Source organism: Erythranthe guttata, chromosome 8 (assembly GCF_056151865.1).
Source record: "Erythranthe guttata isolate IM_541 chromosome 8, IM_541, whole genome shotgun sequence".
In the NCBI taxonomy this organism is placed as follows: Eukaryota; Viridiplantae; Streptophyta; class Magnoliopsida; order Lamiales; family Phrymaceae; genus Erythranthe; species Erythranthe guttata.
Window position 1 is genome coordinate 950,395 of NC_142540.1, and position 25,411 is coordinate 975,805.

General features: G+C 36.4%; 7 protein-coding genes, 1 long non-coding RNA gene and 5 other non-coding genes across 14 annotated transcripts; 9 read left to right on the forward strand and 4 right to left on the reverse strand.

The window, feature by feature from the left end:
- Window positions 1-41: 41 nt before the first annotated feature.
- On the reverse strand, window positions 42-2,268 carry LOC105961701 (putative prolyl 4-hydroxylase 7). Its single transcript, XM_012985955.2, has 8 exons — window positions 1,968-2,268; window positions 1,768-1,851; window positions 1,591-1,648; window positions 1,331-1,435; window positions 1,065-1,122; window positions 800-975; window positions 647-707; window positions 42-530 (listed from the first exon to the last, which is right to left on the reverse strand). The coding sequence occupies exons 1-8, from the start codon at window positions 2,024-2,026 to the stop codon at window positions 217-219; spliced, it is 915 nt and encodes a 304-aa protein (XP_012841409.2). The 5' UTR covers window positions 2,027-2,268; the 3' UTR covers window positions 42-216.
- Window positions 2,269-2,933: 665 nt separating this feature from the next.
- LOC105961700 (glycerol-3-phosphate acyltransferase RAM2) lies at window positions 2,934-5,668 on the reverse strand. 2 transcript variants are annotated; one of them, XM_012985954.2, is made up of 3 exons: window positions 5,582-5,668; window positions 4,126-4,481; window positions 2,934-4,028 (listed from the first exon to the last, which is right to left on the reverse strand). In XM_012985954.2, the coding sequence occupies exons 2-3, from the start codon at window positions 4,477-4,479 to the stop codon at window positions 3,126-3,128; spliced, it is 1,257 nt and encodes a 418-aa protein (XP_012841408.2). In that variant the 5' UTR covers window positions 4,480-4,481; window positions 5,582-5,668; the 3' UTR covers window positions 2,934-3,125. The 2 variants fall into 2 exon arrangements, with proteins under 2 accessions (XP_012841408.2, XP_012841407.2); XM_012985953.2 differs by lacking the exon at window positions 5,582-5,668 and having other exon boundaries at window positions 4,126-4,777.
- Window positions 5,669-6,172: 504 nt separating this feature from the next.
- Window positions 6,173-8,577, reverse strand: LOC105961698 (Protein kinase superfamily protein). The gene is made up of 2 exons (XM_012985952.2): window positions 7,495-8,577; window positions 6,173-7,195 (listed from the first exon to the last, which is right to left on the reverse strand). The coding sequence occupies exons 1-2, from the start codon at window positions 8,211-8,213 to the stop codon at window positions 6,316-6,318; spliced, it is 1,599 nt and encodes a 532-aa protein (XP_012841406.2). The 5' UTR covers window positions 8,214-8,577; the 3' UTR covers window positions 6,173-6,315.
- A 2,002-nt stretch (window positions 8,578-10,579) lies between these two features.
- Window positions 10,580-11,661, forward strand: LOC105961647 (Pathogenesis-related thaumatin superfamily protein). The gene is made up of 2 exons (XM_012985882.2): window positions 10,580-10,735; window positions 10,835-11,661. The coding sequence occupies exons 1-2, from the start codon at window positions 10,633-10,635 to the stop codon at window positions 11,569-11,571; spliced, it is 840 nt and encodes a 279-aa protein (XP_012841336.2). The 5' UTR covers window positions 10,580-10,632; the 3' UTR covers window positions 11,572-11,661.
- A 1,065-nt stretch (window positions 11,662-12,726) lies between these two features.
- Window positions 12,727-13,634, forward strand: LOC105961646 (uncharacterized). Its single transcript, XR_001173116.2, has 2 exons — window positions 12,727-12,926; window positions 13,485-13,634. It is a non-coding gene; the product is annotated as an uncharacterized LOC105961646 (long non-coding RNA).
- Window positions 12,888-12,968, forward strand: LOC148768262 (small nucleolar RNA Z199). Its single transcript, XR_016033349.1, has one exon. It is a non-coding gene; the product is annotated as a small nucleolar RNA Z199 (small nucleolar RNA).
- On the forward strand, window positions 13,101-13,176 carry LOC148768263 (small nucleolar RNA SNORD18). Its single transcript, XR_016033343.1, has one exon. It is a non-coding gene; the product is annotated as a small nucleolar RNA SNORD18 (small nucleolar RNA).
- On the forward strand, window positions 13,350-13,448 carry LOC148768264 (small nucleolar RNA R64/Z200 family). The gene has a single exon (XR_016033360.1). It is a non-coding gene; the product is annotated as a small nucleolar RNA R64/Z200 family (small nucleolar RNA).
- LOC148768265 (small nucleolar RNA snoR69Y) lies at window positions 13,491-13,595 on the forward strand. Its single transcript, XR_016033350.1, has one exon. It is a non-coding gene; the product is annotated as a small nucleolar RNA snoR69Y (small nucleolar RNA).
- A 108-nt stretch (window positions 13,635-13,742) lies between the features above and the next one.
- On the forward strand, window positions 13,743-13,824 carry LOC148768266 (small nucleolar RNA snoR53Y). The gene has a single exon (XR_016033366.1). It is a non-coding gene; the product is annotated as a small nucleolar RNA snoR53Y (small nucleolar RNA).
- Window positions 13,825-16,186: 2,362 nt separating this feature from the next.
- LOC105961697 (beta-glucuronosyltransferase GlcAT14B) lies at window positions 16,187-18,854 on the reverse strand. The gene is made up of 4 exons (XM_012985951.2): window positions 17,960-18,854; window positions 17,788-17,863; window positions 17,574-17,689; window positions 16,187-17,081 (listed from the first exon to the last, which is right to left on the reverse strand). The coding sequence occupies exons 1-4, from the start codon at window positions 18,558-18,560 to the stop codon at window positions 16,567-16,569; spliced, it is 1,308 nt and encodes a 435-aa protein (XP_012841405.2). The 5' UTR covers window positions 18,561-18,854; the 3' UTR covers window positions 16,187-16,566.
- Window positions 18,855-20,098: 1,244 nt separating this feature from the next.
- On the forward strand, window positions 20,099-22,342 carry LOC105961696 (Tetratricopeptide repeat (TPR)-like superfamily protein). Its single transcript, XM_012985950.2, has one exon. The coding sequence runs from the start codon at window positions 20,134-20,136 to the stop codon at window positions 22,108-22,110; it is 1,977 nt and encodes a 658-aa protein (XP_012841404.2). The 5' UTR covers window positions 20,099-20,133; the 3' UTR covers window positions 22,111-22,342.
- An 870-nt stretch (window positions 22,343-23,212) lies between these two features.
- LOC105961695 (uncharacterized) lies at window positions 23,213-24,857 on the forward strand. Its single transcript, XM_012985949.2, has 3 exons — window positions 23,213-23,929; window positions 24,039-24,339; window positions 24,495-24,857. The coding sequence occupies exons 1-3, from the start codon at window positions 23,426-23,428 to the stop codon at window positions 24,542-24,544; spliced, it is 855 nt and encodes a 284-aa protein (XP_012841403.1). The 5' UTR covers window positions 23,213-23,425; the 3' UTR covers window positions 24,545-24,857.
- Window positions 24,858-25,411: the final 554 nt, after the last annotated feature.

The window sequence follows — 25,411 nt, forward strand, 5'->3', positions numbered from 1 at the left end:
AATGGACTGTAAATAATTAAGGAGTAAATTTCCGAAGTTGGTAATTTAACATTATGCTTCGATTTATCATTTGGCGAAAAGATGTTCAACTCAAGACAGTATTGTATATAGCAGCATTACAAAAGTCTATATCCCCCACTACAATAAACCCTCCTTCATATACAACCGATAATTTCTCGATCAAAAAAAAACAGAAACGGGACCGACAAAATTATATTAAGACGACGACGAGCAGGCCTTACAGCTCTTCCTGCAATACCCAGCATCATCCTCAGAGCCAATCATGTAAAGAGGGTTCCTCTCGCATTCTCCTTTAAGAGCCCATGCAGTGCAGTTTGGGTTCTCGTCCGTACATTCCCCGTTTGCTGACCTGGCAGGTGCCGTATCGAAAGACCTCACGTGAATCCACTTTGTTGCAGACCACTTCTCGCCTTCGATTACAGGACAGCTCCCATGCAAGCTTGAAGTATCTGTAGTTGCATCTGGATGGAGACTAAAGAACAACAGAGCATCACCTTTCCTAGGTTTCACTGTCATAAAAAAACGCGCAAATAGAAAACCGAAATAAAATTAATTAATTACCATTGAAATTGTTTACTTCACTTCATTTTTTTTGGTAGTATTGTTTAATTTGTTTAGTTTTTACCTGCATAGCCTTCTTTAGCGCAGTCGGACCAATTTTCGCCCTTTGGCTGTTTATCTTTCATCTGCATATATACAGTAGATACACAAATATACGAAAAATATTCATATTATATGCCAATAAGAACATATATAAAAAAAAAAGTAAATAACTTGCCTCTGAATTAGGAAAAACTGTTTCGCCGCCTTCTGCAACATCCGATAAATACATAAGCACAGTAGCCACTCGATGACCACCTAATTCAAGATTAGCCTTGTCGTGAAAAAAATCAAAATGTGGCTCGTACTTTTGGCCGTGCTCATAGTGCAAAATCTGCATAGCCTCTCCGTTTTCTGTATTAATAGATTTTACAGGAACAGTAAGAAGTCGTAATTGGATAAATAAACGCTATAAAACATCAAATAAACCGTTTACACAATACCTATAGGGAGAAATGTCCATGCGGCAATTTTTGCTTCAACGCCAGCAACTATTTCATCCTTCATTCAAGAAACAATAAAATAAAATTAAAAAAATAAGACGATTAATATAAAATACCCCTAAACACGACGATCTTTTAAGGGTCACGAGTCGATATTCACAAAAATTGCTCCATAATCGATAATCGTGTAAATTTCTCATACGACAAAGACAAGCTTTTACCGTTTCTTGAACGAAGTGCCGAAGTAACTGAGATTTCAAACTAACCTGAGCCTTCTTAAGAAACATGCCAGAACTTGTTCGAACTTCACTCTCGACACTCTTGCCAGAATCGTTATCGGCAACCATCGATTTCTCCAGCTTATCTTTAGCCTACTCACACAAATTTCACCACATTAATAAAAGACCCCATCTTTTCGATTTTTTTCCCTCCCAACAGATAAATCAGATATAAATTAATCATATTTATTAATCATTTTTGATAAAACAAAGATAATCATATCCAAAAACATTTAATCAGGACTAACCAGAACAATGAGATGATCACACTCCTTATCAGTCAAAAATCCTCTGTGCAGAAACGCCCTGTCGAATTTATCATTTTATTACACTAATCGATTAAAACGGACACAAAATTCCCAATTTCGCATACATATGTAGTGTAATTTTATTCCTGTAAACCTAGAAAATTAAATTAATTAAACCTGGGAGACCAAGAAATTTGGGTGACTCGCGTTGGATCAAACGACGTCGGAGAACGGATTGTCGATTTAACCGCTGCTGCATTTCTGTTGCAAAAACAAACAAATCAGCCGTGATCTGCATTCAATAATAAATAAGATACATATACAAAGAGAGAGAGAGAGAGAGAGAGAGAGAGAGAGAGAGAGAGATAAGCATGTACCCATGAGAGGATTGAACGAGCAAACACAGAAAAATCAAAAGAATTTTTCTTGGGTCCATCAAAAGGGGAAAAACCAAAATTGAAAAATTGTTTCTTCTCCGTTTCCCGGTGAGGCAAAAGGGTTTTTCTTTATCGTGATGAAATTCAACAAAAATGGAGTTGGATTTTGTCTCTGCCTCTCTGCAATTCAATTCAGCTCCTTGTTTTTATTTGTCACAACTGGAACGCAAGGACTATTATTACAAGGGGTCGCCCATAGGATTTAATGGGATTATTCCCTTTTTTTATTTTCTTTTAATATATTATTTTTTTTGGGTAAATTACATTAAATCCCCAAAGCTAAGGTCAATTTATTAAAAAATAAATCTTTCATGTTTCCCTAAATTATAATTTTTTTTACACGTCTACCCTTAGATTACTTGAAATTTTCTCTAGTTTATGCCCGTTTTACCCAATTCAAACTCCATATTATGAAAACAAGATGATCATAAGATGTGTCTCAGGGCTTGTAAATATCAGATTGTGCTGCATCAGAAACTACATTTTTTGACAAAATGAGTACAAACTTATAGAATATTCCACATAATGTAGATGATTCTGTTGAATTTGACATCATAAGGATGTAGTGTAAGAAGATTCATAGTTGATGGGTGATTATAATTACCCAAATATAATGATTTCTTAATTTGACATTACCTCAGAGTGTGGCCGTAATTTAATTTTTTTTTTTTTTTTTAAATTGAAATTTCCTTCATAAAATCTAACTACTCTTTTTTAGGGAAGAAATTTATATTTATAATTTATTTTATAACTATTAAAATGTGGCAAAAATAATGGTGTCGTAATGTACCATTATTTACTTGCATGTTTTGGTCATAATGTTGAGTCGTTGACCAATGAAAGTCAATAATTATTCTATTTCATAGGGATATAATTAGAATTTAATTGTGTAGAATATACTATATAGTAATTAGAAATTGATAATAAATGCATCAAAGTATTGACTTTTATATTTGTTGATATTATTCAAGAAGCAAATTGCTAGGCTCAAACTCGGCCCGTATCAAACTTGGACATGGCCCGAAATCAACGGGCCCGAACGGGTAAAAATTAGTTAATCCTGTTATACTGTTCATAAACAAAGGCTCCATTTTTCATTCAGCATCCCATAATTTTATCAGCACCAATCCTAGGTTTATCAGCCACGTCACCATCATTTCCAGCCAAGGCTCTATACTTATCCTTCCTAGTAAAACCAGTGCACTCATACGAAAGGCTCACAGCAATCATCCTTTGTATACAATTCGCCACCTCATGGCTCGATTTCTCCCCGCCGCCACATGTCAGCTCCTCAGGCATCTTACTCAAAAACGTGACCTCGTAAGCCGGGCTCGGGTTCATAAAGAAGTAAAACGGGTCCATCCCTTTCCACCCACGTGCGGTAGTACCATGAAACATGCTCATTTTATTGTTCATCGCCACGGGTACTAAATGGTCCGTTAGCTCCGCGAAAAGTGCTGAAAATCTCAATAGAAACGGTTCCCTACAAGTGGTCCCCTCCGGACAAATGACCAAATCGCCCTCCTGTAATAACTTCTTGATCATGTCGGCATCTTTGACTCGGTCACGGTTCAAACGCACCGTTTTGATGGGTGATATGATTTCGGATAATCGGGATAGCGAGTATGTGACAGCTGGAATAGGGCGGCCGAGTGCTGTGGAGAGGAAAATCGGGTCGAGTAGGGTCCGGTGGGAACACACGAAGAGGACACCACTTCGGCCTAGAGATTTCTCCGGTGGGGGCGGCGGCCCCCCCTTGACGGTGACTCTTACTCCGAGCGCTCGAAATGCGTAGTAAACGATACTCATTGGGAGGAGTGAACCGGCCATTATACGTAGGCATGCTAGGACAAATCCTATTGGGATCCATAGGATGATTAATAGTGCCATTACGGGTGTCGGTTTTTGGACAAGACGCCCGTCATGGAAGACTATTGGCTTTAACAACTTGTCTGTGCTGACGGGGCGAATTTCGGGTTTCCTGGGAACCATGTAACTTTCCTGTATTTCCGATATAATCAAGAAACACGAATAAACATCAAATTGTTCAATAGTTCGTAATAATTTCTTGAAATTTGAAAAAAAAAAAAAAAAAGACCTTGCAGAGGTTCATGAAGGGAAAATCGGTCTTTCTGTCACCGAGTCCGATTTCTGGTTTCATAGTGGTGAACGTCTTTTGAAGGGCGTGTGCTTTATTCTCGCCGACGAGCACTCCAGGTTTTGTAACAAACCCTGTGGCTCTACCTTTAAAAGTCGAAATCTCGGTACCTAAAACCAAATCAGCACCTAAATAGTCTTTCAAGAAAGCCTCGACCATGATCCTAGGATTGGCTGTCAGCACGCATTTCTGACCGCACGATGAGAAAACCCGAAAAGCCTCCGGGTGCAAATCGGTGGAGTAGAATTTAGGCAAAACTGCACGTGCAACCGACTCAATATCGGAAACCCTCATCCCTGCAAATGCTGCGAATATGAGGATTTGAATGCCTGCCGATTCGGAGAAGAAATAGTAGAGAAATCCAGCTAGTGGAGATGCTAATAGCAAGAAAAGAAGCCTTAATATCCCACCGACTTCAAACGCAACTAGCGCGAAATACGGAAACGAACTACGGCCTATGAGTAATGTTCCGTCCAGGTCAGCAACTACTGTGTGTTTTTCGCGCCCGTGGGATTCGCATTTGCTCACATTTGGAAATTTACCCATTATTATTAATTTGAGGAGTTTATGCTTAATGTTGCTCTAAACTTATCTTAACTTTCTTTGCACCATCTATATATATATATATATATATATATATATATATATATATATATATATATATATATATATATATATATATATATAGTAACCATTAGGATGTAGACAAAAATATTATCGGTTATGAGATCAATGAAATTCGGAGCTATACAAAGTTGTCTGATTCAGGGACTTCATTGAAATTATCGACAAGTTTAATGTTTCTTATTTAAGCTTATGACAGGATTAAGCATCTAAGCATATACATTACGGCTGTTATTCCATGACGGCCCAATGTAGATTTCGTTTTCCTGTAATTCACAATTGACGGTATGAGAGCGAAGTTACACAATTATTAAACTAAGTGTGTAATAAACAATGCTAAGTTCTTATGCTTAACAATACTATTAATTAATTAATTATCCAAGGATTTATACCATCAGATGGTTGGAATTTCCGTGCAGAAAGAGACGTCAAGAATGTTTCAGCGTATTCGTCTGACAAAATAACTTATAAACAGTAAATATACATGCAGAGTTGCTTTCGGATTTTTCTTACATTTATTTAGTTTATCAAGCTAGTATAATTTCACTACTACTTGTTTAAACAACATTAATTATCTTATTTCCACCGGTGCTAAGTAAACCAATCTTTTATGTGCCAAGAACAAATTTTTTTCTCAAGTCCCAAAATAAATTTACTAATTTCAACCTACACCCAAAAATAAAAATAAAAAAATAAATAAAGTTATGACCTTGTTCAACAAGAACCTAGTTTCCAAGCAAAAACAGAAAGTAAAAGTAAGAGATTTTGGCACCTTGTAAAGTAGTGGGAAAGGAGTTCGCCCCATTTAACCATCATCCTGGAAAAGCACTAAAAGAAAAAAAAAAAAAAAAAGAAAAAGATAAAAACAATGTCTGAAAAAAACAAAAGCCTGTAAGAAGAATAAAACAAGTGTGGAATCATTCAGGTGAGCAGAGTCCCAAAGAATAAAGCATATTCTATAAAAGATCACCAATACCAATTTTGACATGGACACTTGTTTCATTTCTGCTGTTAACTGGTTTGCTCATTTGTCTCAATCACTTTGTTCTTTTCAAGATTCCCCATATAAAGCAATCAAGAACTCCAGGATTCTTTACTAAACAGTGAAATTCCTGGCAAAAGTTATGTAATAAAGATAAAAAGAAAAGAAAGAAGAAAAGGCAGACAAATTTTCCCTTTGTCAGCAAATGTTGGTAGCTACCTCAAAATACAGTTATTATTCCCTTCAAACAAATCATGGCCCTAAACAATGGCGTGCTTCTTCTCGTTTCACCTGAGCGAAAATCATTACAAGACGGAAATCATTCTCGTCTGATAATTTGTCATCATATGTCATTATGTTCGCAAATTATAGTGCCGAAAATGAAACTGAAACAGATGGATTAAATTAACAAACAATGTTGTCAATTGAAAGATTTTGTTAAAAACAAAACTACAAATCAGAATTGAAAATCTAACCGCCTCGGGAATAATGATACAACGTTGATAAAATAAAAAAAAAGTTGGTTAAAAAAAATCAAAATCTAAGTAAGGACCAGATGACCTTTCCGAGTCGGTAGTCGTACTCTTGTGATTTCCAGCCAAAGACGACTTTAACGTCTGATTGACCAATGCAAGATCGACTGGCTTAGGAATATGAGGAGGGGTAGTGCTGCGGATAAGAGCCCAATTCACACTCTCGAAAAACGGGTGCTGTTTTATCTCAGTGGACCCTCTTTTGAATCCTAATCTTTTCTGAGGGTCCTTTGCGAGCAAACCTCGAATCAAATCCTTTGCAGCAAAGCTAATAGCGGAGCCCTCTGGAAATTTCAGGGGCTGACCAACAACGTTAAACAACGTCTCTCTATTACCGTTACCTTTAAACGGCGTCTTCCCATGAAGCAACTCATACAAGAAAATACCGAACGTCCACCAGTCAACAGCACTGCCGTGACCGTCTCCTCGAATAATTTCGGGGGCTAGATATTCGTGGGTCCCGACAAAAGACATGGATCTGGCTGCAGTTGGCTCTGCTACGAGCACGGGGAGAGAATCTGAGCTGGACAGATTCGTCCTTTCGCCTCTTGCTTTCACAGGTTTCGAGTTGAAAAGACGGGGCTTGAAGCAAGAGGGTCGAAAACAAGAAGGCTCAACTACACAAACGGGCAACTTGAATGATGGGTCGATGCAAGATGGCTCTATACAATACGAAGAAATTGTACAAGCTGGTCCGTTGTTGGATGTTAGAAGGGTGGGGCTCACGTAGCATCTCAATGATAAATCGAAATCCGATAGCATAATATGTCCGTCTTCTCTCACTAGGACGTTTTCGGGTTTCAAGTCACGGTACACCACCCCCATCATATGTAAATACTCGAGCGCAAGAAGCACTTCCGAAGCATAGAACCTATCAAACAGAAGAAATTTGTTACCAAATTCACATTTCATACAATTTGAATCTAGAAATAAATAATACATAAGATAACATTGTTACATATCAGAAGTACCAAAATATGAAAAATCAAGAACTATATTCATCTACTGAACTGATCCGGCAAAGTAAACCACCAACACAAACACTAGCTCCCACTATCATCACTCAATTAAAGGGTAACAAAGTTTCAAGAAAATTCAATTTCTTGATTTATCAAGATGTTAATAAAATGCTGAAATAAAGTAAGATACGAAAACCAAGTGCTAATATACCTTGCTGCTTGCTCGGAGAAATGTTTGCCGGGCTGACGCTGCCTAAGCAAATGCAGGTCTCCACCGCTGCAAAACTCCATTAGCAAACACGAAAATTTCTCAGTCTCGAAATGCGAATAAAGAGTCGGAAGAAAGGGGTGATCCAACAAAGCCAAGATATCTCTCTCAGTTTGAGCTCTCGCCACCTTCTTTCTACTAACCAACATCCCTTTATCCATTACCTTCATAGCGAAAAAACACCCCACACTCCTCAACTCCGCAAGATAAACACTCCCAATATCCCCAAATCCCAACTTTTTCAAAAGCCTAAAATGCCCCAAACCCAGCTCCCCATCTCTCGCCGTGACACACTGTATTGCATCCCACCCCGCGTCGTTCCCCTTGTGCGGTTTCGATGGGCAGAGGCTTCTAAAACTAGCGTCGTTTGCATCCACCACCACGCCATTACAGTACCCGACGGAGCTCAAACTACTCTTCTCACTCCCCACGCACTCCTCCTCACCCGCGCTCGCCTCAACATTTTTGATATCAATCGTCTTGCCCACGAATCCGCCGTCGCTGATTTTACTACTGCCGACGCTGCTGGTATTGTCGGATCCAGTAACGGTGCTGCTGCAAAAATCAATGCTTGGGCTGTTATTGATGCTGAGATCTTGAAAACTGGACTTTAGAGAAACGGGGTCTTTGTTCGAGCTATTATCATCAAAAGCTTTACTCATGATTTGAACGAAAAAGAAAATGGGGGAGAATTTATGAGTGCAGCAAAACTGTTTGATGAAATGACTGAGACAGCAAAAGGGTTGATTTAAAGGGTGGGAGAAAGGGAGGGAAAAAGGGGCGGAGTGGTCAAACGGAAAGTGGAGACGCCGAGGCGGTCAAAGAGAGAGAGAGAGATGGAGAGTGAAAAATGAAAATGGCGTTCAAATTTGAAATGTGGGTTTGAGTTTTGTGAGGCCCAATGAATACTCTCTCTCTCTCTCTCTCTCCATTGTTACACTGTCCGATGAATTTGAACAGCTTTCGGACAAAATATTTTGGGAATATGGTTTGTTTTGTGTTATACCCAATAAATAAATTATTTACGTGCATACATAAAAATATATACATGTATATGTATATGTTGTAAGTAGAGTTATTTTGGGGCAAATTATGAAAACATTTTTTATGTTTGTATAATTTCAGTCATCGTTTAACTATATAATATTTTATGAAAATACCCCTTCACACGTAAATTTAGGGACGTTAAATTGGTGAAATCGAATCGAAATTTCTGTACTCCAACATTCATACCGGTTACCGAACTGAATATACGATTTGGTTCATATTTAAAAAGAAAAAGTGGCTGTAATTACCCGAATAAGAGATTTTTTCGTAATTTGATAGGTTGGCGTAATTTACCCTTTAATTTGTTATTTTAGATTTAAATATATGGGCCCTTAATATATAGGAACTAAACATGGATAATGTGGGGGGTGGGTAACGACTAACGAGGAGGGGACAAAAGCCTATACCAGATTATGTAAAGAAGCCCACATTTTCTATGGCCAATTTATTAATATTTAATACAGTTGTCCTTTTTCTAGCGGATAAAGTTTTTTAGAGCAGTGCCTTTTTTCCCTTTTTATTTTATTTTATTTTTATTTTATTTTTTGGACGTAGAAACTAAAAAGAAGATATGTTTTATTTTTTTATTTAATTTTAGTTATTATAAAGTTTGGTTTTGTAAAACTGAGTTTCCATAAGTGAAAGTGTGAAACCATAAAATTTTGTTATTTCGAACATGGTATCCGAACTCAAATGAAGTGCATACTGTATGAAAGTCGAATTTCGAGATTGGTTTTGAACGAGTTCGTACTATATGTCATTTTCCTACATTGGAAATAATTAGACACAACGTACCGGGTAAAAAAATATAATTAGATTATTCAAGAAATTAGAGCAACACCAAATAAAAGAATATAATGCAAATTCAAAATTAAAATTTTCAAATATTTAAATTTTGAAATTCTTATAGATAGAGAAACACATGCAATGGCTAATATTATGCTGGTCAGTGGATATTGTTGGACATATATTTAAAGATGATAATAAATATTCAACGATATATATTGGTATGTCAATAAGCTGAAATATAATAATAACACATTTCTTTTAATAAACTTTAATTAACATTTATACCAACAGCATGAAAAACAGATGGAGATAGGATTAAAATTTAAAACATAGTAATTTATAAATAAATGGCTGCTTGTCTGGACAGCCCATAATTTAATGTTGTTGCATGATTGAGGACATAATTAAGAAATAAGAATTACTTTTCAAATAACAAAGAAATGAAATAACCAATTGAAAGTTATATTAGAATCAATGTCAGTTATGTGAGCAGTTGAAATTGTTGTGTATGGTTGGTTGAATTTTAAACTCTTCAAAGTTTTTGTTATGATTTTAAAAATTAAAAGTCCTTATTTTATAAAAAAATAAAAAAAATCATAATATAATAGCAATTTTCTTTTGAGAGCAATTTTAAACTTTGATAAAAAAGAAAAAGAAAATCTTATGTCATAATTGTTTATCAAGATTTTCGTAACTCTAGATTATAGATTATATATGGGTGTAAATGAGCTCATCGAATCACGAGTCTCGCATGTCGCTTGAAAAACATTCAACATTCGAACTCGGCCTTGACCACTTCAAACAAATCGAACTCGGCTAGAATACGACTCGATTATATTTCTAAATTACGTAAGGATTACGTATTTAGATAATTAATATTGATTGCAATCTTGAGTAGTGATGGCTAACATATGAAAAGAAGAAAGCCATTTTGCTTTATGGTTTAAAAAGCAAGTAATTAATCCTGCATTTAATTTAAAAATCCTTAATTTTTACAAAAAAAAAAAACAAAAAATCCTTAGTTTTCAGTGTTGCAACCGGCAATTTCCAGTCGCCGGTCTTCCTAAACTGTAATTATTAGATACTGATTAATATTAGCATTAGTCCAAAAAGTCCAAACTACCCCTTTTTCACCGGTTAATTTTCTTAGTCTCAAAGATTTTCAACCTCAAAACTTGACTTACAATCAAATAAATCAAACTGCAAAAAGTCAAGTATTTAATTATTTTTTCTGGTAGTATTTATATGCAGCAATATTGCAGCATAATTTACCACTTGATAACTAATTTTTCAATAATGACATTTCTACCTCTTTGTATTGCTCTTGTATGGCTCTTTCTCCCATCAGGTATTTTCTTAATAAAATCAACTTATTCTTATTTATTACCTTAATTAAATAATATTTATATTGTAAATAATAATAATAAAACAATATGTAATTGTGCAGGCAATTTACAAGCCCACGCGAGCACATTGTACGTGAGTAACAAATGCCCATTTCCAATATGGCCGGCAACCGCCCCAAATCAAGGGCACCCGGTTTTAGCCAACGGTGGATTCCACCTCCAACCGGGTAAAACCCGAAAATTCCAGGCTCCGGGTGATTGGACGGGTCGGATCTGGGCCCGAACGGGCTGCAATTTTGACCCGACAGGAAACCGAAAGTCCGCCTGCGAAACAGGGGATTGCGACGGCAAACTCGAGTGCAACGGGACAATCGGAATCCCTCCGGCCACATTAGTCGAATTCACGCTCCAGATCGACAAGAAGAAACCTAATTTCTACGACGTCAGCCTCGTGGACGGCTACAATCTGCCCGTCCACGTGTCGCCAAGGTCGCCGGCGGCGGAATCGAAGTGCCACATCGGCGGCTGCTCGGGGAACTTGAAGGCGGCGTGTCCGGCGGAACTGCAGGTGGTGAATGGGAGGGGTGAGATCGTGGCGTGTAAGAGCGCGTGTTTGGCTTTCAACCTGGACTCGTTTTGCTGCAGGAATGAGTACGGCACCCCGGAGAAGTGCAGGCCGAGCGTCTACTCCAAGATGTTTAAGGATGCTTGTCCGTCTTACTTTAGCTACGCCTTCGACGCGCCGCCGCCACTGGTTAACTGTGCCGCCGATGAGTATGTGATTACTTTCTGCCCGGAAAAGTGGGGTGGTGCTGTTGATCATATGTCTGATTACTGATTTCATTGTTGTTTTGATTGGATTAGTAATAAATAAAGTAATTATGTTATGTTAAAAATTAAAATATCATTGATTACTTGTTCTAGTTTCTATCGCCTTTTTTTTTCATTTTATTATTATTATTTATTTATTAAATAAATAAAATAAAATAAAAAAACAAGTGCATGCAATTTTTCAAATTAGGGCCCAAGCCTTGTGCGAAGTATGAATAGAAGTTGCTTCTTCAAGCCCAATTCAGTTGGGCCTCAATTCTCGCATTTCATTTTTTATTTTTTATTATTTTTTATGTGTGTGAACAATATAAACACGTGCTGATAAATAAATATAAATTATCACAAAAATGTAATTTTACTATGGTAGTATGGTGATGATGCTAAAAAGTAGATCACCTTAGATAGTTGAAGTAAATGAGCTGGAAGAGTAGAGTGGATTACTGACTCACGAGCTTGATGACCTTGAGATACCTGCGATCATATAACACGTAAACTAAGTCGGGGGTTGATCCGGTGGAAACCCCTCCGACGCTCAAGTCAGACGTTCTGATAGTGGAAATAGTCCAGATATTACACATTGTAGTATTGCTCAGTTAATAGGACGTACCTTAAGTAATGAGTTCAAACCGTTATTTATACCTCATTGATTAGGCTGAAGTTTAACTAGTTGAGGTTGTCGGGCCAAAACCTTATTTGAAGGTGATTGGGCCTCGATAGTAATGATCTTCAATATTGAACTCGTGACCCAGTAGATAAAGAAATTGTAGGCTTATTGTGTTGGTCCAATTAGGCATATCATATGGTTAATAAATAAATAAAAAATAGTTCAATAATTTGAAATTCATTGTATCAACTCGAAGTATTAAGCTACATTTGGATATACTCCAATTAAATACAAAAAAAAAAAGAAACAATTTGAAATCCAAATTAATAAATAAATAAATAATTTAAAAATAACACCATTGCAATACCTATTTTATCCTAATCAAAAAAAAGAGAAAACGATTCATGATTTTTTTTTATATGAATAAAAGATTTTTGATTAAATTGTATTAAAAAAAATAATAATAAATATGGGCTTCAAACATTCCATGAAATAAAGCTAACCCGGCCCATTCCTTGTGGAGTCTAATTATATTCCAACCCGGCCCGCTAGCGGCGCTCCGCCGCTCGCACATTAGGGTTTTTGAAGCACAATACCTCTCTTCTCTACTTTGCTCTATATATTGAGAAACTCTCGCCGCTGTTCATATCTTCATCCACCCATCAGGTTTTTCTTCATCTTTTTTTTTTTTTTTTTTTATTTCATTTCTCGACGAATTGAAATCATGTGATGAGAGAAAAACTGCAACAATATGATCGGTAAATTACCTCTGATTCGTAGTATTTAAGTCTCTGATGATTTCCCCCTTTTTATTATTCCAATTTTTAATAACCTCAATTTTCTGATGATTTCCCCTTTCTCTTATTCCAATTTTTTATGGCCTCAATTTTTGTTTATTATTTAGGCTTTACATTACGATTTAAGAAATTTGGGAGAGATGATGAATAATCTATTTGGTCCGTGTTTCTGAATAAAATTGATTGATAAAACCTACCAATCTCTGATCTCCCCTCAATTATTCATTTTTTTTTTAAATTTGATTTTTTTTGAAATTAATTGTGGCGGCTCTGTGATTACCAGCCTAATTGTTTAGGTTAATATACGCTAATCTGATAACAATTATGAGCAGATAACCTTTTAATTGACTGAGAGCTGTTTAATTAATCTTCCTTTAATATTTACTTCTGCTGTGATGATTTATGAATAAATTCACATGTCAGACTTCAGAGATTTTTGCGAAAAAATCTATGAGAACACATTTCATTTTTCCTGAGCAGGAGTAATTTTTAAAATATATAATTGTGATTATGATTTAGGTAATGTGTGTTTGCGGTGATGATTAGATGTTAATCCCAGCTCATTATGAGACCTTCTTTGTGTAAGGTCAGGGATAATTAATATTTCTCTCATCTGTCTGAGCATTTTCATTTATGCTAAATATATTTATTTTGGATATATATATATATATATATATATATATATATATATATATATATATATATATATATATATTATATATTTATTATTTTATATTTATTATTTTATATTTATTATTTTATTGCTTTTTTGAAAGTGTTCCTGATGATGCTACTAACCATGCTAATTCTGATGAATTTATGACTGAAATCCGATTTTCGGAAATTTCCTGAGGGGACATTTATTTACTTTAAATTATTGATTTTACTAAATTTAATTTATTTAAATAAATAAATCAAAAAGTATGTGAATTGAAGATAAATCCTTTAAGAATCCACGACTAAAAATCTGCTATTTAATCCAAGCTTTGGTCCGCTCAAGTTCATATACCATTGGGATAAACCATCGTGATGCTCACGCATGAGTTATTAAAATTCAAGCTCGGCTCACATATTATTCAGTCGTGCTTCGGTTAGGCCCAACTCAATTGTAGATTGTACAAATTTATTTTATTTATAAAATTTATTTGTTGAGAAATCATTCAGAATCTGTTCTTTGTATTTCATGTAAGTTTGTTGTTTCCCTTTTTATCTGTATAAATAGTTTCTTCTTATTGGAAATAATTTATAATTTTATTTCAGTTTTTCAGTGCGTGTTATGTTGTATTCTCTTCTTTCCATTGTATTTAAGAAAATTGATAAATGTATGGATTCTAGAAAAATTATAATAAAATGACTAAAAAACAATTCTCAATAATTGATTCATATGTTTGCAAAAGCTTTTAAAAATAGACTATGAGCTTTTTTTCTTACATACTCTGCTTTTAATACTCTGCTTTTAGTTGTTTGCAAAACTGACTTTTGCTTATGTTTCTCTTAATATTAAGCTATAATATTAAAAACACACTTTTTATTTTAGTTATTTTTCCAGATTGTTTCCAAACACCCTCAACTTTTAGAATTAAGCACTTAATATTAACCTAACTCAGAATCACCAACTTATGCTTTTAAATAAACTTTTGCAAAAACCACCTTAATTTTCTAAATAGTAAGTAGTAAGGGCAAATTTAAGAAAAATATAAAATATTGTATTAAAATTGTGTAAATGTATCCCTGCCGACACTGTTTATCTAAGTCTGAAAATTACAAAAAATTATCCCTCTCAGTTTAAATAATTATTAAAAAAAAAATTGTAGTTGCTGTCGTGGATTATGCTTTCTCGAGGGATAGTGTTTTTGTAATTTCAGAGCTTAGACCAAACGGTGTTAAGGTCAAATGTCTGACAACTAACAGCGATGGCCATATTGAGACAGTTTTTCAAGTACAATGGGACAAGTCGATGCAATTCAGAATAGAAGAAAGTAAACTAATGTAGAGTCAAAAGTATAATTTACCCAAACATAAATGCTTGTGTTGAATAATTAGTCAATTAAGTCAATGTTTAAATAATAAATAAATAAGTCATGTAGCAGCCCCTAGCTAGGTACCTCAAAACAGAAGAAAAGTGAACGAACAACGACTGTGTGAAATGAAGAAAGTCAACCTGGAAAAAATGTGTGTGTGAACATGTGAAACTAATTTGTTATTAGCAAAGTCCTATTTCTAGAAAATTACTAATTGACTAGTCTGTATCTCACTTCTACACTTTCTATATATATATATATATATATATATATATATATATATATATATATATATATATATATATATATATATATATATATATATATATATATATACATACTAATATATATGCCCAAGAGAGTGTAAGATTATCATTAGTACTAAATTAGTTATATATGTACTCTAGAGAGAGAAAGCGACTGATTGAAAAATGGAGCTGCGGAAGTGGCGTCGCAGGAGAGATGACACTTGATCTACTTTCCCTTTGCTGGAAAGTTTCAATCGGGTGCCGTCTCTCCTGCGGCGCGACACCCGTCTACTCTTCACATTGCCAAGGTAATTAGACAAAATTCGTCGCAATTTATTACGGTTCACGCGTTTATCATTTTCTTCTCTCGGAAGTAGAATTATGGCAACGTATTAATGACGTCACACGAGTGACGCATAAGATTTTTTTTTATTTAGTCACATAAATCGATAATTTGCCAGTTCGCCGCCACTTGTCGTTAATTTTCAACTACTTAAATTGCACATCTCGAATACATCAACCTTACTAGAATAAAATGTGTCCGTCCACCGGATGCAAATATATGAACCAACGCCAAAAGAAATATATGCACATCGGGTTTAATTTATTTAATTTGGTGGAGAAAGAGAAAAAAGGGCTGTGGTCGAAAGTGAGACGAGGCCTAATGCTAGTTTGATCACTCATAAACCTCGTCTCTCTTCGACCAAAGCCCCTTCATCTTCTTTTGATTGCATTTCCAGAGGTTTTGCCAAATTTAAAGGTAGTGTATACTTATCTCTCATCTACAATTGTCATCATTGAATTCGAAACCTTAAGAAATAGAAAATTAACCGTGACCAATTTCGATTTTCTGAGTCGATCTTGATCGTGTTCTGTAGGCAATGAAAGCAGATAATATACAACATAATTGCAAGAACAAGAGTAATATCTAATGTATGCTTGAAAACACAAATAAAGAGAAGAGAGCTGCCATCTGTAATCTTCATTTTACTCCCATCACAGCTCATAACATAGTGAAATTCACCCAACTAAAAATAGTTAGGTGAATACCGACAAAACCAACAACAAACAAAAACTCGTCGTAAAAATTCACCTAACTAAAAATAGTGCCCCCACGGCTTACTACCACATGCATCATTTCGATGACTCCCGTTTCTTTACAAACCGAGTAATTACACGTCAAAGAAATACACTGCCACCCCACAAAGGTCGATCGTTCTGCAATTTAGAATTCGAAATCTTGAATTCTTACATTGAGCTCCGAGCAGGATTTTTTTAAAATATTTTTACCCCGCATAAAACAGATTGGCTAAAATGCCGAACACCATTTTGCTATTTGCACTGCCGAGGTCTAAAGTTATCGTCCGAAAGAAGAGAGCTCATAATATTCTCTAGTCTCTTCGCACCGCCGGTAGGTCTGAGAACAGTAGTATTCCCAACAACCGAACAAGGGTCGGTCCCGTTTTCAGTGCCACCTATGCACCATCCACCGGGGACAAATCTGTCTTTTCCCCTAAACAAAAGCTCCTCGTCGATTTTATCAAGCACGGGTTCGTTGTGATGGAACTTTCTAGCAAAAGGGGCGTTACTTTCGATCATTTTTTGCATGTCTTCAGAGTTAAGGTAGTGAGGGTGCTGCTTAGGAGGGTTGTCCCATGATATGAAGTGGAGATCACTGTTCACCGTCGTGTTTCGGAATTCTCGAGCATTGCATATGATCGTGTGGAAATAGCCTTCTGGCGAAGATATGAAGTTTGCGTAGTACATTAGTACAGTTCGAGGTAGATTGTCCCAACCCCATATGACGTAGTCGATGAACGGTCGAGACAGTACCATCCAAGCAGATCCTGTAAGGAAAAAAAAACGCGACGTGGATCACGGTTCACTTCACATACGATTCTCTCGAATCACTTAAAACTCGAGCACACGATTAAAGTAAGAACTTTATTGCACATAGTAGACTGGCCTAAATTACTAAACAAGATTCATAATATTTGGAAGTCGTACTAAAACTAAATTCCAATTGAATCCGACAACCCAAAAAATGAAAAAAAAAACCCGGAAAGCACAGAGTCGAGCAATTACTCAACGAATAGGAAGACACGAAAATGGACCAAGAAAAACCAACATTATTCGACAAGAAAGATGATACATTATCCTCGATAGTTAGGTCTTTAATGAAATTTAATGACACATGGCATAACAAAAGGGTGAAGCATCCATCCCTGATTCTAATTACTCTTTCTTACCAAACACACATAAACAACGAAACAAGTAGAAAATACTAAAAAAAAAACCATAAAATCGAAATCAAGAAAACCACTAATGCCAAAACACACCTGTAAAGAGTTTAAATGCAGTCGGCACACTTCTTCGCTGTGTGATCCAAAACACATCGGTCTTTTTCGTCATGTACAGCCCTGGATCGATGATAATCGGCTTCGCCCTCTGAAACCTAATTAAATGTCATTAAATTTCTTAACATAATTCCTTAAAACACATTAATTAGGATTGCGCAAAACAATTAAAAACGTGTCGGTAAAGTTCACTTACTCTTTCCAGCCAATATCACTTGTATGATCGATGAAATTAAGATCCCGGGGCAAGTACGAAAACGTATGCAGCAGATCTGATCATGAACAAGAACCCACAGATCATTAAATTTAATGCAAAAAGATTCAATTTTTATATTTCAAAAAAGGAAAAAAAAACCCTAAATTGTTACCATCTTGAGTAACGAGAGGGTAATCGGAGGCGCTGAGATTAATGAACCAATCCCATTCCCCACCTTCCTTCAGCAAGATAGCCGCCGCGTGGAGTGTATTCGCCACCATAGTAGGACCACGGTAAGTGACCAAATTAGCCTTGGTAATCATCCGAACATTCTCGAATCTCAGGAAAACGAAGTGGGCAGTTACGTAATTGTACAGATCGAGCCGCTCCTCGGCGGAGGACTCGGCGTCGAGGTGGACAACGTACTGGTTGTTGGGGTGGTAGAGCGCCTCAAGCGTGCGGCGGAGCATCGGCCCATCGCCGGCGGAGCCCGATATCAAGTAGGCGAACCGCGGCGGCGGAGGGAGGCTGGAAATCGGGAGAGGGTTGAGCTTCGACTCGACGAAGATAGAGGCGGAGGCGGCGGCGGAGGAGGAGGAGGAGGAGTAGTAGCGGCGGAGAGGGAAGAGTGGCGTGCCGTCGGGGGAGGTTAGCGTGGTTAAGAAGAGAATGAAGAGTGAAACTATGGAGCCGATGGCGAGTGGGAAGATCCATTTCTTCTCCAACTTCTGTGGGTGTTTCATCTGTAGATAGTAGTTCTTCACCTTCTTCATATCTCCATTCAAAATTCTGGGCTCAATTCAAATCTGCAGATAATCGAAAACAGGAAACAAGATTTAGTAATTGTTGGCGTGGTTTTGATGTTTAGAGGATTTTGAGTTGGGTGGAAGGTGGGAGTTTGGTTGGCTTTTGCTGTGAGAGTTTTCACCTGTTTTTTTTTTTTTTTTTTTTTTTTTTAATAAAAATCAAACCTTTGCTTCTTAGAGATGGAGTGGAGAGTGGTTTAAGAAGTACACCATTTATTTATTTTCTTGCTTCAGAGTTCTGATTCCATCCGTGACTATTACTTTTTTTTTAAATAATTCAACCTAATTATATATTTTCCTAATGGTAACTTACAACTACACCCTGATATATACTAAAATAACTTTATATCCTTGTAGTATTAGTAATTTCAATGACCCCTAGAAAATTGTTAGAAATTCTGACCGAGTAATAATTTGATAAGTTATTCAGTTAGGGTTCTAATGGAATATTAGTTTCAGAAAGTGATGGAGACAATATATAGCTAGTAGGTGACATGACTCTCATAACATTTCTTATATTCTTATTATTTTATGTAAGATTTATTTATAATTTTCGTCTATAGTAGTATTAACTGCCCCACTAGAAACGAATATAGTGCAAATCTGTTCTCAGGATATGAAATCTTGGCTATCGTAATTGCTTTAGAGTGTGATTGTAATTACCTTAAAGTTATTTTAACATACATAGGCAGGCCTTGTAAGAGCAACTCCAATGGGCGTATCAAATGGATTATCAAATCCATAAACCACCTTTTTGATATTTCAAAATCAAAATTTTCCACTCCAATGGGAGTATCAAAATGGGTAAGTATTTTGATATTCTACCTCTTTGAATGTAAAAATACATCACGGAAATTGAGTTCTCAAAAAAATAACTACCTAAACATCCAATAAAAAAATGACACGTGACAATTACAAATAAAACCACTAAAAAACTTCCAATTGATTATTGATTTAGATACCCATAGTTGGAGTAAATAAGTTGTAAATAGATATTAAAATATTATCTTAATTATCAAATGAGTATTTGATAATCCAATTTTGATGTTTAGCATTGAAGTTGCTCTAAATGTAATTTACTATTTTAATGTTAAAAAATTGACATCTTAGTCCTCACTTTTAAGAATGTAAGGAAATGATACTTAAAGGTAATTGTTTTACTAATAATAACTCAATGTTACACAAAACGATTTATTTTTACCTAAAACTGAAATAAAACGAGTATTATCTGAAGTTAACAAACATCCGACGTAAATAACCTAATGTAACATCTAAGTTTTGTCATGGGATGAAATAGTTGTAACATATTATTTTCTGATTATTCCGTATGATATAAACTATTCAAAGTTTTTCTTAGATTATTTTATACAAAATATATTTATATTCATTAAATCATCGCATAGATAAAATAGTAAAATACTAAAAATAATAAAAGAAATTCGACACATATTTGAGAATATTATATTAATTGGAAAATTCTTCAGTACCACACGTTTATGTTTACCATGAATTAATCCGCGCACATCACACTGTCGTCTAAATGAGCACAAGGTCAGTCTCTGTAATTTCCATGCACACACACCACTCCCCCATGCTCTCTCCTCCATTGTTGCGCTTCACTTTCACAAACATCCTCGTATCACACGAAAACATCAAGAAAAACAAAACCCATTTCACAGTCTTTGCTCTCTCTTCACCGTCAAAGGATGTCTGGCGAAGAGTCCCAACACCAGCCCCACCCATCGATACAATGCCGCCGCAACACCTCCGGCGAAAGCATAACCTAGGTTTCATAGACCACAGCGTAGATATGGACGAGCTCTTATCCTCAATTGGTCAGACTTCCGACGAGCACGAACTCTTCGCCCTATTGTCGCCGTATAAATGCCGCAATCTGTCTATCAGATTCATGGTTTCTCTTCTCTCGCGCGAGGCCGATTGGCAGCGCTCGCTTGCTTTGCTTGATTGGATAAACGAGGAAGCGTTGTACACCCCCTCTGTGTTTGCGTACAACGTGGTGCTGCGCAATGTGCTCCGCGCAAAGCAATGGGAGATTGCACACGGGCTGTTCGACGAAATGCGCGAGAGAGCTCTGTCTCCCGATAGGTATACGTATTCTACCCTGATCACGCATTTCGGTAAAGAGGGCCTCTTTGATGATGCACTGTCTTGGCTTCAGAAGATGGAACATGACCGTGTGCCGGGGGATTTAGTTTTGTACAGTAATTTGATTGAGTTGTCTCGCAAGCTGTGCGATTACTCCAAGGCGATCTCGATTTTCTCGAGGCTGAAACGATCAGGCATTAGTCCCGATCTCGTGGCGTATAATTCGATGATCAATGTGTTTGGAAAGGCCAAGCTTTTTCGCGAAGCGAGGTCGTTGATTAGTGAAATGAGGAACGCAGGGGTTACGCCGGATACAGTTAGTTACACGACGCTTTTGACTATGTACGTCGAGAATCAAAGGTTTCCCGAGGCTCTATCGGTGTTCTCAGAAATGAGGGATACGAATTGTTTGCTCGATCTCACGACATGTAATATAATGATAGATGTGTACGGGCACCTCGACATGGCGAAGGAAGCAGATAAGCTCTTCTGGGGTATGAGAAAGCTCGGAATCGAGCCGAACGTGGTTAGTTACAACACTCTCTTGAGGGTTTACGGAGATGCCGAGCTTTTTGGGGAGGCCGTACATCTCTTTAGGCTGATGCAGAGAAAGGATATCGAGCAGAACGTCGTCACGTACAACACAATGATAATGATTTACGGAAAGACAATGGAGCACGAAAAGGCGAACAATCTTATCCAGGAAATGCACAGCAGGAACATAGAACCCAACGCAATTACGTACTCCACGATAATATCGATATGGGGTAAAGTCGGGAAGTTGGACCGAGCAGCGATGCTGTTTCAGAAACTGAGAACCGCTGGCATCGAGATAGATCAAGTTCTTTATCAGACAATGATCGTGGCTTACGAGAGAGCAGGTTTGGTAGCTCATGCGAAACGTTTACTACACGAACTTAAACGACCGGACAATATTCCGAGGGCAACCGCCATTCGCATCCTTGCTGGCGCCGGTCGAATAGAGGAAGCCACGTGGGTTTTCAGACAAGCGGTCGATGCCGGGGAGATCAAGGATATAAAGGTCTTTGAGCATATGATCCATCTTTTCTCAAAGTACAGAAAGTACGCGAACGTGATCGAGGTTTTCGAGAGAATGAGGGCGATTGGGTATTTTCCGGATTCTAACGTGATATCCCTTGTGCTGAACGGTTACGGGAAGCTGCAGGAGTTTGAAAAGGCGGATTGTGCGTATACGGAACTGCAAGAGGAGGGGTGCGTTTTCTCGGACGAGGTTCATTTTCAGATGCTGAGTCTTTGTGGGGCCCGCAGGGATTTCGAGACGGTTGAGAGATTGTTCGAGAGGTTGGAGATGGATCCGAACGTTAACAAGAAGGATTTGCATCTTGTGGTCGATGGCATTTACGAAAGAGCAAATAGAGTAAGGTTCTAATTAATTCGATTAATCTGTCGTTTGCTGCTGCTTACATTGAGTTTCTTAGCCTGTTGTACATTGCAAGGTTGGTTGTCATGTTGCTTTTATATGTATATATACTTTTTAAGGTTTACTTACATTCAGATTCTGTTAATTGATTTGAGTTCAGCTTTAAGAAATTCGAAACTCTGTTTCAAACTGATGTAGAAAAGAATTAATTTGATCATGAATTAAATTGATGTTGTCCATGTATGTTCATTTGTTCTAGCGGAATTTTGAGCTCCATTTGATTTTTTGACAGGCAAATTACGAAAAAAACTCTTCATGTTTAGATAATTACAACTACCTCTCAATTAAACGTTCATCTTTACGGTAACAAATTTACCTACTAAATAAGGGATTTTTTCGTAATACAATATTGAGTTGAGAAATAATTATAATTATCGAAACAAGAAGATTTTTTTTTTTCGTAATTTGAGCTTAGCCGAGTGGCCTAGGTGGCTAGCCATAATTTTGCTGTCAAACAAAGCAAATGATTCTTTATTTCCTTAACACAACACACAATTTTTTGTTATATAATAACTAAAAACACACTCACTCAAAGTAATTACTTGAAAATTAAATGATACATTTGGTTATTTATACTCCGTGGATTTAAATTATAAATCTCCACATACTCACACACACACCTACGTGTATGTCTGTAGATAATTATTTGATTAAATTTATGGTCCAAAACTATCCAATGTAAATAATCGGGTATATCATCTAACTCACCGTAATTACAATAGTACCAAGAACATATAAATGAAGTTATGCGTGTGTAAACCTCGGATAAACGTGTACGTGGCGTGTATCAATTCCAGCAATTCAATCTTCAAATCAATATAATAATAATAATAATAATAATAATAATAATAATAATAATAATAATAATAATAATAATAATAATAATAATAATAATAATAATAATAATAATAATAATAATAATAATAATAATAATAATGATAATAATAATAATAATAATAATGATAATAATAATAATAATAATGATAATAATAATAATAATAATAATAATAATAATAATAATAATAATAATAATAATAATAATAATAATAATAATAATAATAATAATAAATAAATAAATAAATAAGAAAAAACAGAGTGGGAAAATTCAAATAATAGTGCCGACAACACTTCATTTTTCAACACTCATTTATTACTAGTTTTTCGATCACACTGGACACAACAAACAACTAACTCTATCCACACGCTCTAATTACCTCCCCCTATAAATTGAATTTCTGTATTCAAGAAATTTGTTCAGCCATCCATGGAGGTGATTTCAGGTATGGATTTCTTCAAGAAAGCCAAATCCGTGAGGCTAAAGAGCCACCACGGCAAGTACCTAACCGCCGCCGCCGACGGCGAATCCCTCGTCCAGGACCGTTCTAGCTCCTCCAACTCCGGCGAGTGGACCGTAGAAATCACGGAAGGACCCAAAAACGCCGTACGTTTGAAGAGCTGCTACGGCAAATACCTTACAGCCCTGGACGAGGAGTACCTCCTCGGAGTAACCGGCAGAAAAGTCGTCCTAACCCTACCCGCAAACCTCGATTCCTCCGTCGAGTGGGAGCCGATCCGAGACGGTATGCGGGTCAAGCTCAAAACCCGGTACGGCAACTACCTCCGTGCTAACGGGGGCTTGCCCCCGTGGCGAAACTCCGTCACCCACGACATCCCGCATCTCCACCACGACTGGATTTTCTGGGAAGTCGAGCTTGTCGATTCCGATAATAATAATTCCCCCCCGAAAGTCTCCCGATCCGATTCCGAGGTTTTACTTATAGTCATCTATAAATTATTTTATTTGTTTATGATTTTTATTTTTTATGAATTGATTGATGATTATAACTTATGTGGTTTGAATTGTTTACGATGAATAGTTTTCTAGTAATTCTTCGATTGAGGATTCGCCTAGGAGGTACGAAGGTCGGGTTATATATTATTCGGTGGCGGATGACGAAGGAAATGTGGATGGTGCCGTTGACGAGTGGCCTTCCTTTCAGTTAAAAGGGCATGGATTGGAAGAACTGACTCGGAAATTGGAGGACGAAACGAAGCTTGAAGATATAATCGTGTGTTCTCGTAGTAATAGTGGAGATGGGAGGCTTTATCCTCTGCGGTTGGCTCTACCTCCTAACGGTGCTACTATGCACGTCGTCGTTATTCCGTCAACATCTAGAGGTTCGTATGTTTGTCCCTCCATGAATATATATGTAGCATTCTTGATCAATCACGAATTAAATTTGTGTGTATATGTTTCGAGTCGAGTTGAGTTGAGTTACTCCTAATTAAGACGATTGAATACTAATTAGTCGTTTGTTTGTTTTCGTTGACAGTTGCAAATGACTTCATGCCGGCGGCTCCAACTTGTAAATCGGATCCTTAAGCTTACGGGTCGGGTTTTTAGTCCTTCGGGTGTACTATCATTCTACATTAAGGGAGTTGATAAGAGTGTAAAATAGTACTCTCTCCATGTATGTATGTATGTATGTATGTTTTTGAACGAGTGTAAAACAGTATTTAGTTTTAAGCCTCGTCCGGATACATATACGGATACATATATGGGATCAGTTTGGAAAGTAAGACGTTCATTGGATGCGATTTTGTATTAAAAATGTTAAATTCTGGTATTATATGTGATTTGTTAAAAAAAACAACATTTAATTTATTAAAATTAACATATAGTTATAAGGATAAAATAGTCTTTAACCTCAGGAGATGGATGCTACTAATTTAATGAAATAGTAGCATTTAATACCGCAATTTGATTTTAGTAGCCCACTTGAAAAAATATGAATTTTGCCAATCGAAAAAGTGTGTACAGTTGCAACGGAATGAGCCCGTAAATAATTATGTTCAAATTATTTAATAATCTCTTCAATTATGATGATGATATAATATGGTGCAAGAAATTATTAGAACATATAATAATAAGAAATTATAAAATAGAAATTATAAAATAGAAATCATGCGTTAATTATGGGGAAATATAAAAGGAAATTAAAATAATTAAAGGCGTAAATTCGAGCTAATTGCATATAACCCCCTGTGTAATTTCAAATTGCTAAAAAAGCCCTTGTGTTAAAAAAATTAGCACATACCCCCCTATATTATCTTTTACAGAGCACACTGGCCCTTTCTTCAAAATTGGCTGTTGACTTACATGCAATGACTAATTTACCCTTACAAAGGGAAAAATGAAATTACAAAAAAAAAAGGAAAAGGAAAAAAGAAAAAAGAAAACCACAAAAGG